General features: G+C 44.0%; 1 protein-coding gene across 2 annotated transcripts in view; it reads left to right on the top strand.

Annotated features, from left to right (window-relative positions):
• Window positions 1-1,861: 1,861 nt before the first annotated feature.
• Window positions 1,862-16,890, top strand: part of LOC133477783 (filamin-C-like) — a 38,506-nt gene continuing 23,477 nt past the window's right edge. The window contains exons 1-15 of one of the 2 annotated variants that reach the window (XM_061772933.1): window positions 1,862-2,469; window positions 8,083-8,331; window positions 11,865-11,962; window positions 13,181-13,331; window positions 13,496-13,614; window positions 13,696-13,773; window positions 13,877-14,039; window positions 14,205-14,405; window positions 14,552-14,659; window positions 15,149-15,286; window positions 15,429-15,555; window positions 15,643-15,779; window positions 15,959-16,152; window positions 16,220-16,333; window positions 16,580-16,723. In XM_061772933.1, the coding sequence (XP_061628917.1) occupies window positions 2,103-2,469; window positions 8,083-8,331; window positions 11,865-11,962; window positions 13,181-13,331; window positions 13,496-13,614; window positions 13,696-13,773; window positions 13,877-14,039; window positions 14,205-14,405; window positions 14,552-14,659; window positions 15,149-15,286; window positions 15,429-15,555; window positions 15,643-15,779; window positions 15,959-16,152; window positions 16,220-16,333; window positions 16,580-16,723 (2,388 nt within the window). In that variant the 5' untranslated portion in view covers window positions 1,862-2,102. The remainder of the gene's footprint in view (window positions 2,470-8,082; window positions 8,332-11,864; window positions 11,963-13,180; window positions 13,332-13,495; window positions 13,615-13,695; window positions 13,774-13,876; window positions 14,040-14,204; window positions 14,406-14,551; window positions 14,660-15,148; window positions 15,287-15,428; window positions 15,556-15,642; window positions 15,780-15,958; window positions 16,153-16,219; window positions 16,334-16,579; window positions 16,724-16,890) is intronic. The other variant, XM_061772934.1, reaches the window with a different exon arrangement.

Here is a 16,890-nt window from a genome sequence, read left to right as displayed (position 1 = left end):
AACAGAGACTAGCATAGATGTTACATAATTAGAAACTTCTACTTATATAATTATATCAGGTAATTATATAGAAATTATTATTCATTCATATTTGTTTTTGCTGAATGATGAGGATTAATACAAATTTAAATGGCTCAATATAATTTAACTATTCAAATAAAATACAAATACATTTAGTAAATTACAATCATGGACAAGATTAACCTAAATGATCAATCAAATACAATAAAACCAAATATTTAAAATCTCTTCAAATGTTCCTTTCCAAATGTCCGATATTACAATTTTAATTCAATAAAATTAACTGTTTGCACTTGAATGAAGACGGTGGAAACTAAAACACATACCTGAAAGTAGATGAGGTACAAAATAAAAATTTAAAACAAAAATACAAATACAATGAAAATAAAACTAAATGTAGAACTGAAAGTAAAAACAAAAATAAAACAAAAATACAAAGTAAAAACCCCAAAATCTCTACCGCTTCTCGATTTTTATTATGCTGCATCTCTTCCAGTGTAGCTCAGTGCTGCCAGGCATGTTGTGGCACAACGTGGTACTACACTGAAGGCGTGCAACTCCAAATTTCTACTCGCTTCGATATATAAAAATCTATATTTAAAAAAAAAAAAAAAAAACCTCACCTAAAAATCCACCGCATTGCGGGTGCGCAAAAGATGAACCACGACCACATGGTGAACGTCGGCTTAAAAAGTCACAGTCACCCCCATCCTCAAATAACCCTGTGTATTAATTTTATTCAACACTTTCATCACTGCCAAGCATTTATAGATCCACTTCATGAGCTGTGTGTGTGTCATTTTTTGCTCATTTAAAAGTATAATTAGACATGAAAGTGAGGCCATTACCATAAAGACATTGACGTCCACTCACACAAGCAGCTATCTATAGAAAAATGATGTGTTCATCTTTGAGCACCAACTTGGTAGTGAAAGGTTACCAGGTTGACTTCATTCTTAAAACTGCTGGCGAATGGGGCTCAGTCAAACTTGGTGTTGACCGCTCGCATCGGGGTTTGCAGTCATAAATGCTGAACCGGTTTAACATTTACCATTGTCGGCACCGAGCGTCTTTCTGAGCAGACCAGAGGAGAAAATATCACTTTGAACACACCGCACACCACAGGATAATCACTCAGAATAATCTTTGACACACCCGATAATCAGGCCTTGGCTGACTTTGATCGGAAAGGGGGCAAAGTGATCAAATTTGGGCCGATTATCAGAATGCGTGTACCCTCAACCAAGAAAAAGCCATTCAAACAATACAGTGATGCTTGAGCAGGGCCGGCACGACGCAATCTAGGCGAGATTTTATATATATTTTATAAGACATATGCTTTTGACAACTGTCTTCAGTTAAGATCGCTGTTCTCTAGTACTCTAGTAAAGGCAGATTTTGTGACAGCTCTAGTTCTGGAGCTACAAGTGTACTTAATGAAGTGACCTGAGAGTGCATGTGTGCGCATCTCAATTTTTATTTTATTTTTTTGAAAGGCTTCTCTCACTTTCTTTTCTTAGCTCAGTTGTTCAGCCTCTTAAGTGCTGGGAGTGACACACATTGTCAACAATCACGAGCGCGCACACACACACAAACACACACACACACACACACACACACACAAAGTCTCCCAAATAGGAGTGCCTAAAAATAAGCGGCATGCTTGGACTGGGCTCTGACCAATCAGGCCCCCCACAGCCCAGTAAACCGAGCCGGAGCCCCCCGGACCCCTCGCGGATGAGCAGATGGAGCATGATCGCAGGGCTCCGGAATGACGTGGTCTGGCGGGTGGGCGGCGGCGGGGGGGGGGGCCTTTATAAAGCCACCGGTTGCCTCTCTGGACATTCAAGTCAAACACGTCGAGAGACGAGCCGGGGCCGCACGCCTGTTCCCGGGGCCGCGCTGCGCAGGACCAGGAGCAACTTTGACAAGAGTGCGCCAATCGAATCCAGGAGGAAGCGGAATTTAGACATCATTCACAGTTCCTGACACCGCTGCTGTCTCCACGAGTCGACTTAACCCAGTGCACACTTTGCCATCGACGCGCTAAACTTGGGGTATAAAAAGCAACCAGGACCGCCATGATGAGCAACAACTACAGCGAGGAGCCGCAGTACTACCAGGCCGCCGACTTTGGCGGGGAGGAGGACGACGAGATGCCGGCCACGGAGAAGGACCTGGCCGAGGACGCGCCGTGGAAGAAGATCCAGCAGAACACGTTCACCCGGTGGTGCAACGAGCACCTGAAGTGCGTCAACAAGACCATCGGCGACCTGCAGCGCGAATTCAGCGACGGCCTGAAGCTCATCTGGCTGCTGGAGGTGCTGAGCCAGAAGAAGATGTACCGCAAGTACCACAGCAGGCCCAACTTCCGCCAGATGAAGCTGGAGAACGTCTCCGTGGCCCTGGAGTTCCTGGACCGGGAGCACATCAAGCTGGTGTCCATTGGTGAGTCCCACAGACTGGGAGTATGTGGGGATCTTATGATACCAGGGCTTGGATTTACTTTGCTCTTAAAAGGCAGGCCCTAGCTTATGTGTTCACGCTACCAGATTGTGTGCGCTGTTGGTGGGCGTGTTGCGCATGATCTACTTAGATTGCGACGCAATTGGCAACAGGCGTAACAGTGGTAAAGGCTGCCCTTTAAATGAGGTAACTGACGGTTTTCACCAAGGGAAATTTGGGAGAGAACCACAAGTGCAAAATGAAGTTTGAAGTGATGGAATTGGAAGTGTTAGTGGAAGAGGCAGAGTAACCCTGTATAATTTGCCACAAAGGCTAATGTTTGCAGTATACAAACTCCCTGTTTGAGAGGGAAACAAGTTTCATGAGTCTATCACTTCGTTAATTCGGGGGAGGCCGAATTAGGACGGTAAGCAAAACACTTGGATGGATTTCATGGGGTGGTGCGACTAAAGCAGACTTGCCACTGGAGAGAATTTCTGCGCCTTAAGGTCCAACGTAAACGCATACAGCCCACAAAGGGCTAATTAATGGATGGTTAACCTTTTGCATAATGTATGTACAGTCATTTTTTTTAATTGGTGACAAGAAGGGGACCGTAATTGCGCCCTTCAGGCTCTGGAAAAGGTACAAGCGACTACTTTGGAGTCCAATAATGAGCCCCGGTCAGTACATTAGAATGAATTGCACCTTAAGGGATACAGATGGACTTCTACCATTCCAATATTTCTGACACTGTACATGAGGTACACTGAAAACAATTTAAGGGGATTGAGTTTCCTAACTGTCTATTCTCTTTTTTTTCTTCCATAGCAATATTCTTCAACTACATTAGCAATGGGACTGTTTCTTTAACCAATCACGTTTCAAATTCAATTCACCGTGTCATCGGGGTGACAGTTCACATTATTATTTAATAACATGACAACAACAACAACAAAAAAAAGATAAAGAAAATGTATCATTTTCACCAGAGATGCTGAATATTAAATGTATTGATGGATACAGATCGCTACAGAGATGTTTTGTTAGTAGAAGTTTTTTCAGGTTTTGCTCTGTCCGACCAATCAGAGGATGGAAAAATGCTGACATTATTGTTATCGTTGTCAGTTCCGTGTTTTACTCGTCGAACTTGGCTGTAACAAATTTTGCACTGACTGACCAATCAGAGGACAGAAAATGCTGATGTCATTGAGGCAGGGGAGGTGAATTTGAAATCCGATTGTTTAAAGAAACAGTCCCATTGCTAATATACTTGAAGTTGCATCGACAGCGCTACTGGTTGTGCGGGCTCTGGGCAGATTACATTGACATGGCAACACAGTGAGGCTGAAATCCGATTGGACAAAAACATCAAACGTCCACTTCCGCGAACTGGAAGCAGTGCTGCCAAGATAAACGCCACAAAATGAAGAGAGTAGACTGTTGGGAATGCATTCATACATTTTCATGGAACAAATATTAGATTAAGCTTGTTGCTGACCACTCACCACTGCATTTGAGTGAAATTCCCACTATCTGAGGCTTTGTTGGCCGGACTGCGACAACTGTACATTTGCGGATCGCAGGAGGCAAAAGTCACCACAACGGCTATGAGTTGGACAGGCGTCACCCGGTGCGTCTCCGATAGTGTGTGAGCTCACGTTCGTGTACGGCGGATGAACACATGCGGTCCGTTCGGCCTTCCGGACGCTAAACGTCTCGAAATTGTTTGACCTAACAGCTTGTGCATCCGCGCACGTACTGTCAGAGGCAATAAAAAGCCACAAGCAGGCTCGGTTGCACATGTGCGCCCAGCCTGTGTCCACACGGAGTTTGATGGATGTCTCTTTGTGCTGACAATTGGCTCGCCCAGGCCAGACGCTTGCTGGGCCGCTTTTGCCGCACCTGACTGTGCCACTCAAACTGTGTGGCTTGGCGGAAAGCAGCTGCTCGGCCACCAACCTACTCAAGTCAAGCAGGAGACGGCAGACCTCCGCCAAGGCAGAACAATTCAAAACAAGTCCGTTTGATTTTGAAAATATCTTGAAAAGTTTACAGTTAGTCATCTTAACTCCTTCACTGCCAGCCTTCCCAGTTAACATGGATAGTTGACTTCTCAAGCCGTCAATGGCAGTGAATGTGTTAAGGCCACCTTATAAAGGTTAGAGCGTATTTTAGGTTCATTGTGAGATTTCACCCCAGAAGCCCTTCCATCCCAAACTTTTTGTGAGTTGCGTATAAGCCCATAATGTTCAACTCCAGCACCATCCGTTGGATCTATTCGACAATTGCAGCACTTGGCCCCAATGCACTGTAAGTGGACTATTAAAGAGGAACAATGAAACTATATCGTTATACCCACATTTAAATTCATTTCCTCACCGAAATGTAATGCAATTTTGTTTGACATTTTCACCCTTGAACAAAGTTTTAAGACAATCGATTGCGTAGTGTTTGTGCAATCCTGCCGACAAACCAAAGAGGTTGCGATAAGTCGCAGTAAGTCGAAGAATACAAACCAACTGAAACAACCTATACAGGGGGTCCCTGGTTTACGACAGCCCCGACAGGGCGTTTTGAGGTTATGAATAGTGGGCAGTGGTTAGTTAGGGTTAGGGTTATTGTCTGAATATTAAAAAAAAAAAAAAAGACAAAAATCGGACACAAACTGGCAGAAATATAACAAATCTTAAACCTGACAAAAAATGTACAAAATCGGACAGAAAAAAAATACACGAACTTGATATTAAAATATTAAAAAAGGCAAAAGTCTGACAAACCTCACCAAAATTGGGCAAAGAACTGAACAAAAAAAACATGCAAAATTCTGACAAATATTGTGAAAAATGTAACCAAAATCAGACATAAATTGGACAAAACATGGACGAACATAAAAAAAAGTCAGTCAATACGGATGAACGAGTTTGCTGAGCAGCATAAGAATGCATGTTCACACGGTGTTAGTGAGTGATACGGCAGCTTCCGAATTGCGTACAAATTCTGCTTACATTGCAGCCGTAGGAAAAGAGCGCCGTCATAAACCGAGGACAGCTCGCACCTGCGGGTGAAAGAAACGCCAGAAGTTCATTCGGTTGTACAATTGTCCAGGAGCTTTCAATCAGGACGAGAGTCCAAGTTCTTATGTCGCTGTTGCATACACCTAGAACCTCTGTATACTTAATTCACTTCACTTAGGGAAAATGTTGCATAATAACCGGGTAAATGGACAGAACAGATTCTTCTTATCCGTAGCCATTAAAATGCGATCGCAAACCAAAACGTATGTGACAGAAACCAAAAAGTAGCTTTACCTAATCCTCCTAAAACAAAGAGGAATTTAAAAAAAACTAAACAGAATAGGCTCCTGGGTAAAAGTAATCTCCTGCCCACAAACTGCTGACCGCATTAAAAGTCACAGTGTGTCTTTGAGGTTAAGCGATGGCATCTTGAAATTAAAGCGGCTCATTCGGCAAACTTTCCCTCCAGGCAACTTTTAGGAAATGAAGTGCTTCGCTTTGCCGTCGATTCGGCCAATCTCCAGGCCGTTGATTTATCGCACGCTAGCGCTACCACTTTGGGAGGTAATTGAAATCCAAGAGGTATTTATGCAGCGAGAGATCCGCTTGCACATATCCTCAGCTGTCACTGCCTTCAGTGTAGCATTGTGAGCACATGACAGATTGTTAAGGCTCCTCTGCCAGACAGCTGTCTGGAAGAAAGGGGCTCGGGCGGGAGGGGGAGGCGGCCGGCCGGGGGGGCTGCGGCGGAGATGCGTTAGATTGCTGTCCTCCCGGCAGTCAATCACGGTTGTTTATATACCTACTCAGAATAGCCTGGTCAGCTCTCCACTCCAACATTGATAAAACATGCCCGGCGTAGCTCTTAAATCTCGTCTTAAGTCCTTGCTCACTGAAAAGCAGTGGTGGGAAGTAACTGAATCCAAATACTAAAATAGATTCCTCAGGTATCTGAACTTTGTTTGTTTAATGAGTAATTTCCACTCATTACTTTGTCGAAATAAGCTTGTTAATTTTTTTCAACTTCAGCAGATGACGGGATGTAAAAGAGATGTAAATAGAGAGAGATAAAGTCAACCGTGGTTGAGATCTTGTAGTCTTATGAGGCAGAAAAAAAAGGAACATCACCTAGCGACAAGGGAGCTTGTTTTGTAAATTTGACACACGACAGACAAGTGTTGTTAACAACCCTGCCAAATTTGCATGATTAAAAAAAAATCCCCAAGTACAGTGGTGCCTTGACATTTTGAGACTTTGCCTTGGAAACGTCAGTTTAGCTTAACGCTAACTTACAATGCAAAACAAAACAGATGGGCTAACGAATAGCATCAGTGTCGCAATGTTGTAGCCCATTCAATAATGGAGATTTGAACACAAACAATGGAGAAACACATGTACTGTATCTGTACTTTACCTGAGTCAAGTAACTGTACTTTTACTCAAGTACAGAGTGAAAGTACTTTTAGCACCTCTGCTGACATTTCTGAAAATGAGCAACAACAAAACAAAAAAAGCTAAACTTTCAAGTGCTGTATAATAATTCACTGCTGTCCTCTCGCCACAGCTAGAAACACAATGTTGACAGATAAAATAACAAGACTAACAGGGATACATTTTTTAATCTTCTGCGAAGTACGGCCAATATTATTGCCGTTTACTGAGGAGCGACCGTCTCCGTGTATCCGTATATCTGTATTATGCTGCCCCCAGGCTGCCAAGGCACACACACCACAGGGACCATGTACATTAAACTTAAGCAAAAAGTGTGACAAAACCTCCCTCAATTCCTTAAACTCGATTTAATTATGTCTTTACTGTATGTTTTTATAAAGTATATTGGAGAGCTGGAACGGATTTATGGCATTTCCATACTTTTCAAAAGTACAATGATTTGGGATACAAATACAAAAGGCACCGCAGAATATAAAATAAGGCTTCAGAATCATGACATTTCAAGTTGTTGTCTCCGTTGTCGTGTTAGCTGAATGTGTGAAACGTGCCACTGAAACCTGATCAAGCAGCTTTCTTATGTCTACACATTCCTCCATGTTTAAGCCACAAAAATATATCTGCTGAAAATCTTATCTATATATATCTTACAGGGTTGCTGCGATGCTTTCCAAAGCGCAATGATAGGTGCTAGCCACCAGCTGGCTCCTGAGCTAACAGGTTCCCAAAGCTACTCTTAGCGGTGGGCTCGTCCGGGGCACCACCTCCTTGTTTGGCAATTTAAATAGCGACACTGAGCTGTTCTATAAATTGTAGCATCCAGGAAAGATGCATTTTCGGTGCGTAGGCATAGCGAGCTAGCTAGCTAACTGTAGCTGCGGTGACAAAAATGGGGCTAGTAAAAATATGATGTATTATGTATTTAGAAACAAATGTCTGCATTCATTTTATAGGGTCTTTAAGTACATAAATGTATGTACTACAGTCATTCTACTTTTACCTGAGTCAAGTATCTGCACTTTTACTCAAGTACAGAGTGTGAGTACTTTTACCACCTCTGCTGAAATCTCTGAAAATGAGCAACAACAAAACAAAAAAAGATGAACTTTTAAGCGCTGTATAATAATTCACTGCTGTCCTCTCGCCACAGACAGCAAAGCCATTGTTGACGGAAATCTAAAGCTGATCCTGGGTCTCATCTGGACTCTCATCCTGCACTACTCTATATCCATGCCCATGTGGGACGACGACGACGACGAGGAGACCAAGAAGATGACGCCCAAGCAGCGTCTGCTGGGCTGGATACAGAACAAAGTGCCCCAGCTGCCCATCAACAACTTCAATCGTGACTGGAGGGACGGCAAAGCCCTCGGAGCTTTGGTGGACAACTGCGCTCCAGGTAAGACATCCGGTAAAACAACAGGAAATGTAATGGTACAAATTCACTGGTCTATGTTTATCATAAAACACTCATCTGCAAAATCCCACCGTCTTTGCTCGCTGCTCACCCTACATACCACCACCAGCACGCTCCGGTCCAACTGTTTTAGTAACCTCTCAGTTCCCAAAGTCCACACTCCTTTTGGTCGAGCTTCTTTCCAATTATCTGCCCCACACGGCAACAGGTAAAGTGTCTTTGCAACATAATCCTGACTGTTACAACCACATTTGATGTCAATTCAAGTATTGAGGCCACGCTATCCTGCTTTTGAACCTACGCGTGGGCTCCAAGTCAAGCATATTTAGATAGATTTGATTGGGAATGTGTTTATTTGCACTGCAAAAACTCAAAACCTCACCAAAAATATTTTTCTCATTTTTGTGCAATCATAAACCTTTCAGGGGGTGTCAATTGCAGATTTTCGCTATTTGCAGCAGTGCTCAGTGCCTACTCATGGATGACCAGTTTTATTACATATGTGCAGTATTTTCTTTACATTTTATGCTATTTTTGTGTGTTTAGACATTTACAATGTGTTTAGAAAATAAGTGTTGTAATGAGTTTAACCACGTTTATTGTTTGCGTGGTCTCTATATCGTGGGTGGGCCTGGACGGTATCCCCCACTACAAACGGGGGTTCAGTAGACCTAAGGTTCTGGCCCTTTGGTACATGAGGTGTCTGTTTTAGTTTTCCTCGGTTGCTATGGAGGCACGGCCAAGCACGCAGTCCATCAGTACATTAGAAACGTTAACACCTTCCAGACAGAATTTGCGTCCTTGGTATCTCTCACACACTCGGACGTCAGCCTGCGGAGAGCAGGTCGTGTCAGAGGTTACTCATGGCTAGGTGACGTCTCAGCCAGCTGTCCCGCAACGACTGAAGCTGTCATCTGTCCTCGGGCCCGAGCCCGACCCTCTTTCTCTGCCTTTGCGCCTACCACTACACCCCCTAATTTGGCCAGCATTCGTCCTCCTCCTCCTCTGTGGAAGGGGGATGCTTGGCCAGACGTCAAAAAGCCGAGTGATGTGTCACAGAGAGGAGCGTAAAAGCCACAGTACACGTCCGCAATTCTGAGTCACTGCCAGTGAGTGACTGGTGGTGGGAAGTAACCATGTACAAATACTTTGGCGGTGTACTTAAGCAGACTTTTCAGGTATCTGTACTTTACGTGGCCATTTATTTTCTGATGACTTGTTAGTTTTACTCCTGACACTTGCACTTTATAACATATAACACTCCTGATAACATGCACTTTGGTCTCCTTTGTTTGTCAAAATAGGCTTGTAACTTTGACGACAAAAAAAAAAAAAAAAAATGATGAAAATAGAGAGAGGGAAAGCCAAATGAAACCCATTCATTTTTTACTTTTGCACTTAAGTAATGCAACTCCTTTATTGAAGTAAAAGTAAAACAGTACAGAAAATGCACAAGGTATGTCAGAAAGGTTCCAGGACTGGTGCCACAAAATATCGTTTTCAAGTTTCCCCCCTGCGAAGAGATCCCCTTGGAGTCAATGCACTTTCTCAGCCTTCTCTGCCAGATTCTTCTGGGATCCTCCGCAGCTCCGTCGTCATGACCGTCTTGATGTCGTCCACGTCTTCCGAACGTATCCCCTTGATGGAAAAGAAAAAAAAAAGAAAAATGTATGCTCAAGGCATATGGTTTGGGTTTAAAATATAGCTAGTGCTAGTCCGGGAACCTTTCTGTCACACCTTGTACATTTTAGAGTCTGTACTGTTTTACGTAAATAAAGGAGTTGAATCAGCTCTTCTACTTTTAACAATCTTTTTTTTTTGTACAGAATTACTTGTACATCTAAGTAAGTACATAGTGTGATTTCTTTTGCCACCTCTGCCACACTTGACGTCACCCCCCCCCGCCCCCCGCTGAATATTGCGATTCCCCTTGGCCGAGCGGATTTTGGAGGCGTAGCCGAAGGCGAGCGCGAGGCCTTGTTTGACTGTGTTTACACGAGGTGCGAGGAGACGCATCTTTCAGTGCTGCAATGCTGCCCATACAAGGTTGCGTCGTTTCATCAGCCTGACGTTGTTGCTGTGTGGCCGAGAGACAACACGCGGCAGGTCTGGTTTACGTTTGCACACCGCTGTGAAAAACATCTTAAATCGTCCACGCTGAGATAAAAATCAATATTGTGAACAAAAAGGCTGGTGTAGACCTGTTTTAGTGCACCCAGTTTCTTTTTAGACAATTACACAGGTTCCTTGCTTTCAAAATGGCTTCTGGACAGCTTTGCCACTGAATTTAAAAGTATTATTTTAATGTCTTTAATTTCTCTCCAGTTTCGATGTGAAATTAAACTATTACAGATATCAAAATGTTTACTAGACTGACCATATCGATGTTATTATATCTCACTATCGATAATATACTTCCCACTTTGCACTAATAGTAAAAATATTATTGTAGCATAATTACACAAATGTATATTCCTTAAAATATACCAATATGCAACATAATCTATTTTTTCTTGTTTCGCTTGGATTTAACTTTATTTAAATCCTTCCTCAATGCTGCTCTTTTTGTTTTTACAGCAGTGCCTTGAGATACGAGCTGTTGCTCACATGATTTTTCTTGCTTTTACTTTACTAAAAAATTGAAACACAAGCGTTGTATGGTGGCAATGAAAACAACTCATTTCACAACAGGCAGCAGTTTGGCATTTAGTGAACAAGTCTTAAAAACAGCTCTTCAAGCTGTTTGTTGCCGCTCCCAGTTGAAGTTTACTGCCAAAATAAACATACTACAGATACCATTACATGCTGCATATTTAAAACATCCACATAGCTACTGTATGTCTTAGGAAAATCCCCTTAGCTTAATGCTAACAAACAATGCAAAACACCATACACGAGCGTGTCGCGGTGTTATCACCCAATTAAGCAATGGAAAGTTGAACAAACTGTGCAGCAACGGACATATAGACAATTTAACAATACAGGGTAATATTCTTTATCTTCTGCGAAAAAGACTTACTGAGCTTACTGAGACCATAGCCATATGTCTGTAATATACTGCCCCCCGATGGCCAAGATCGCACCATCTGTTTAATGCTTAACACGCTCATGATTTTATTACTGGTTTTCTAATCTACGATATTAAAAAGTGGCATTTTCCTTATTTAAAAAAAAATCAATCTGTCTGTCTATCTATCCATCCATCCATACTACGCTCCTGTGTCTATAATAACTGGATGAAAGCATTGTGAAGTCCATCGTCACCGCTAATCCAATTTAGCTATTAGTTGCCCAGGGCATGCTAGCCGCAGCACGCCTGTCGCGCGTCTTTGTTTTGAAGAGACACCGTCATTGTCACGGCCCCGGTAAGGTCATGGGACCTTGTTGTAGCTAGAGGTGTCATAGCGATAGTAGCGATAGTCCAAGTGGGGCCTCATTATGGCAATGGCAGCGGAAGCCAGCCTGCGGACATCTGCGCACCGGGCTGGTTTAATGCCTTGTTTGCATTCCGCTAGGTTTGTGTCCTGATTGGGCCGAGTGGGACCCCAACCAGCCTGTGGAGAATGCCAGAGAAGCCATGCAGCAGGCGGATGATTGGCTGGGTGTGCCGCAGGTAAGACATGATGGATAACCTTCATTTAACTTAGCTGAGATGGGTGGGAGGGACTTGTCTGGGTCAGTGGTTGTCAAACATTTGACAACAAGTACTACCATAAATGACCGACAATAAAGTACAGTAGTGTATTAGGTGTATTAAATGTTCATCAAAAACAAGGTTTTATTCTTAAGTATAGTTAATAATGTTGTAAGCAACTAGAACATTATGCACGATATGAACGTCAACACTGCACTTGCATTTAAAATGTACTGTAGTACTTGAAAAGTAAATGTATGACATAAAAGGAATAGTCTCTACCCATCTTCTTTGATTTTCTTGGCATCTGTTGAGAAGATATTTTCATTCATTCTAACACTGCAGAGCAAAGCGAGACTGTTGGAATGTGGGATATAACACACAAGGTAGTGGCGCAAGACTTTTGCACTGTAGTCTATTTTATACACTGCAGATAGAAAAATAAGAACACCAATTATCCTCAAACCGTTTGATGCGAGGCTCAGTTTAAAATGAAAGTTTTTTACAAGCAGAGAATGCCTTATAGTGGTTTCAAATACTGTGTCTAGGAGGGCTATTTTGGTGATTTTAGAGACCTTTAAACACTCCTGAGCCAGCCTCTGAAACAAGAAAAGATCTAATCTGTGTCCCTTGGAATAACGATGTAATCAGAGCAAGGCTGCATGCTTCCATTCCATCCCTTTTTAATGACCCCTGATGTTCTACGGCTCACTGCGCAGGTTGTTTAGTTACACGCTACGCCAGCTAATCACCACAAGGATAAGCATTGGCCAGATAGCTGAAGGGTGAATGTCACGGTCCTGACGGCTCAGGGGGGGGGGGGCGGGGGTGGGGTCTGGATTCCAGTCCACTGGTGTTAAGGAGATGTGGGAGAGGTCTGGCTAAGTATAAATCCCCATGGCTAGCTTATGGAAGTCAACAGTCCTTAACCCTGCAGGACTGGGGTTAAATATAACCAGCTCGGGTCATCACTTTGTGCCAACGAATGACTGACAGACAAAGTGCTAGAAGTATGAGACGAGTCAGTAGTGGTGCTAATAAAGATGTTTAGTTCCTGTTAAATCCCATTGCACCGTGGTTATGAGAGAGAGGTCTTAAAAGGGTCAGCCACCACTTGCTCAAAATGTGATGAATGTAGCTTAGCTGAAATGTACTGTCCAATTTTGTACTTATAGTGTTGATGTGTTTGTACTTTAGGTGATTGCACCTGAGGAGATCGTGGATCCAGATGTGGATGAGCACTCAGTGATGACCTACCTGTCACAGTTCCCCAAAGCCAAGCTCAAGCCAGGAGCCTCTCTCAGACCCAAGCAGCTTTTCCCTCACAAGGCCAAAGCCTACGGACCCGGTGGGTAGCTCAAAACTATAGCAAAGTATACATAATGAACAGTTCCCAAGGTTTACTGTCAAAGTATCGACTTCTTTGTGGCCGACATCGATACAGTGCTGTGACAGTACTCCCTTTCTAGCCATTCCCGTTGTCAAATAACGTGTGAATGGTTTCCATCACAGGTATTGAGCCTCATGGTAACAAGGTGCTTCACCCTGCTGTGTTCACTGTGGAGACTCTGGAAGCTGGCAGTGGTGAGGTTCTGGTCTATGTGGAGGATCCAGAGGGACACAAAGAAGAGGTAAGTTGCAAAGTAGGGACAGGACGAAGCCAGGATATTGTTGCGTTGAACCCTCTTGTACTTTTTTCTCCCTATCTGCAGGCTAAAGTGAAACCCAACAAGGACAAAAACAGAACCTACACTGTCACTTATGTTCCTAAAGTTGAAGGGCTCCACAAGGTTAGATAAAGCAGCCATCACGCCCTAAATTAGAGACATCATTAAAGATTTCTTTAATTTCTTGATATTTATTTGATTTGTTTCTCTCCCCCTTAACTGTCAGGTCAAGGTGTTATTTGCAGGTCAGGATATTGACAAAAGCCCCTATTCAGTGAATGTCGCGAAGGACATGGGTGACCCCAGTAAAGTCCACGCCAGGGGACCTGGTCTGGAGCGCACTGGGAATATGGCCAACAAACCCACCTACTTTGACATCTACACAGCCGGTAAAAATGTCAAATTCAATCGTTTGCAGACACGGGAACGAGAGTTTGAGGAATAAAACACCACTTTACTCCTCAAGCAGTCATAGGGAGGAATAAATTAGCCTTAAGGCAGTACTATTAATACATTGAGCCCACTGGTGACTAATCTTTCTTCCTGTCAACCAGGTGCTGGCAATGGCGATATCAGCGTGCTCATTGTTGACCCTCAGGGTAAAAACGACACAGTGGAGATCATTCTGGAGAACAAGGGCGACAGTGTGTTTCGATGCACGTATCGTCCTGTGATTGAGGGTCCTCACTCCATCCATGTACTGTTTGGAGGACATGAGATCCCAAAGAGCCCATTCCTTGTCAACATCGCAGAAGGTGAAGCATCTGTTATATATTTCTTTTAGAAAAAGGGATGTCTTAGCATGCTGGAAAATTCTGGGTTACCCTTTCGTTACCATTTTATTTCTCCAGGATGGAGCCTCCAACTTTAGACCGTAACGTTTCTTATCTGTCATTTCTAGCACCTCCTGTTGCTCCTCTCACGGGAGCTCCATTGCAGATAATCCCTCAGTCAGTGCTCACTCCTCCTGGAACAAAGGAGCCCCCACCAAAAAAGCCAGTCCGCCCAAGTTAGTATGGCCCACTGGGATGAGCCTTCGCGCAGTGCTCAGCTCACCTTCCCAAAAGAACTGCTCTCTGTGCCATGCCTTAGGAAGCTTTCACTACGGTGGGGGTGCACGGCGCAGTGTAGTGCTTCGTTCAACTTCTTGCGGCCTGCCAGCTTGACAGTTTTAGTCATTATCCCTGTTTGGCCTTTCTCTCCACTTTGTTCAACTTTCGCCTGCCCTGTATGCTTTTAGCGCACACACATTTGCATCTACCGGCATTCCGCCAGAGCCTGCAAACGTTCATGTCTGACAGACTGAACTGTTGTCAAAATGTTGCTCGGTATGTCTTTATAGTGTGTGTTTATGTAATCGAAAAAGGTATCTCTCTCATTTACAGGTCTTTTCAGTCAATCTGTAAGGAATCCCAGTTGAATATTCTGCTACTAACACTGCTGCTTCTTCCGGTTACAAAATACTTTCTTACTGAATAGTTGTTGGTATTCCTTTCAGCCATCAATCCAAACGCCTGCAGAGCAACAGGCAGAGGCCTTCAGTCTAAGGGCGTGAGAGTAAAGGAGGTTGCAGACTTTAAGGTTTTCACCAAGGGAGCTGGGAGTGGAACATTGAACGTCTCAGTCAGAGGACCCAGTGAGTCAGACACCCCTCTCATCTTACGCTCTTCCCTTTTTGGATAAGTTCTCCCGTCCTGGCTTGTTGGCGGAGCAAATGCATACATGCATGAAAATATATGTTGTCTAGATGAGAATCCATATTGCATTGTTTCTCCCAGCTGGAGCACAGGAGCAAGTGAAAGTGCGCGATGCGGGAAATGGCGTGTATGAATGCGAGTATTACCCCCTCAAGCCGGGTAAATATACAGTCAGCATCACATGGGGAGGCCAGCCCATCCCACGCAGGTAAAAGGCAAACGCTGCATTCCGGGCATCGTAAACAATGCAACAAAGATAATATTGCGGATGTTCTTGTATAATTACTGTCTGCAGCCCGTTTGAAGTGGAGGTGGGACCAGAGGCAGGTTTCCAGAAGGTGAGGGCCTGGGGTCCTGGTCTCAAGACAGGGATGGTGGGAAAATCTGCTGACTTTGTGGTAGAGGCCATAGGCACAGATGTCGGAACTCTGGGTAAGTCACAGACCACTATCACAACAACATTTATAGTGAAACCCTGTTTAACGCATTCCAGACCCACCTGTTAAAATCTGCGATATAGCGGTGGTGCCATTGATGAACTGCGATATATTGGTGTAGTTCACTTTACTATGAATCTGCCATTTGAATGTATTATTTCTGTTTTTGGAAAGGCTTCTCCATTGAAGGCCCCTCCCAGGCAAAGATAGAGTGTGACGACAAGGGTGACGGCTCCTGCGACGTCCGCTATTGGCCCACTGAACCCGGCGACTACGCCATCCATGTAATTTGCGACGACGAGGACATCAAGGACAGTCCCTTCATGGCCCACATTCTCCCCGCCGCCAATGAAAGCTTCCCAGAGAAGGTATCCACTCCCGCATTACAAAGGCATGAAGCCACACTGGTGTTAACAAATACATTGAAATGTTCAGGTGAAAGCGTTCGGGCCGGGCCTGCAGCCAACTGGCGTTACTGTGAACAAACCAACGGAATTCACTATTGATGCCCGCATGGCTGGGAAGGGTCCCCTCACAATCTATGCCCAGGTATGGAGAGCACCATTTCCTTTGAAGATTCACTGGAAATATGCTCTAGTGGAACCTCAGAGTTAGAACAGTCTTTTTCGAGAAGCTGTAGTTTTCAAAACACACAGGATATTACAGAGACAAACAGTATTTCCCCAACTACCAAGTACAACTTCCATACTGTTTGACTCCGGAGATTCCACTGTATTGACTGTATACCGTTTGCGAGCACATCCTCCGGTTTGACGTGCTTTTGCATCCACTTAGGATGCCGAAGGCTGCACCATCAACATCAAAATCACCGACAAGGGTGACGGCACGTACCTGTGCATGTACACCCCCGCCAAGCCCATTAAACACACCATCATCATCGCCTGGAACGGCGTAAACGTGCCCAACAGCCCCTTCAGGGTAAGATGCACGCAGCTACACTCTGACACACTCAATGAAGAATTCAATGTTATTTATCTTTTCACGTTGGTTGAAAATCGGCGCTAGGGTACGTCTGGGTAGAAGAAAGTGAATGACTACTGTTGATCTGAACGGAAGCCATGACAAACATTTGTTGTGTTGGCTGT

This window comes from Phyllopteryx taeniolatus, chromosome 5 (genome assembly GCF_024500385.1).
Source record: "Phyllopteryx taeniolatus isolate TA_2022b chromosome 5, UOR_Ptae_1.2, whole genome shotgun sequence".
Classification (NCBI taxonomy): domain Eukaryota; kingdom Metazoa; phylum Chordata; class Actinopteri; order Syngnathiformes; family Syngnathidae; genus Phyllopteryx; species Phyllopteryx taeniolatus.
The sequence above is the reverse complement of the archived record's forward strand: the minus strand, read 5'-3'. Positions and strand labels throughout refer to the sequence as shown.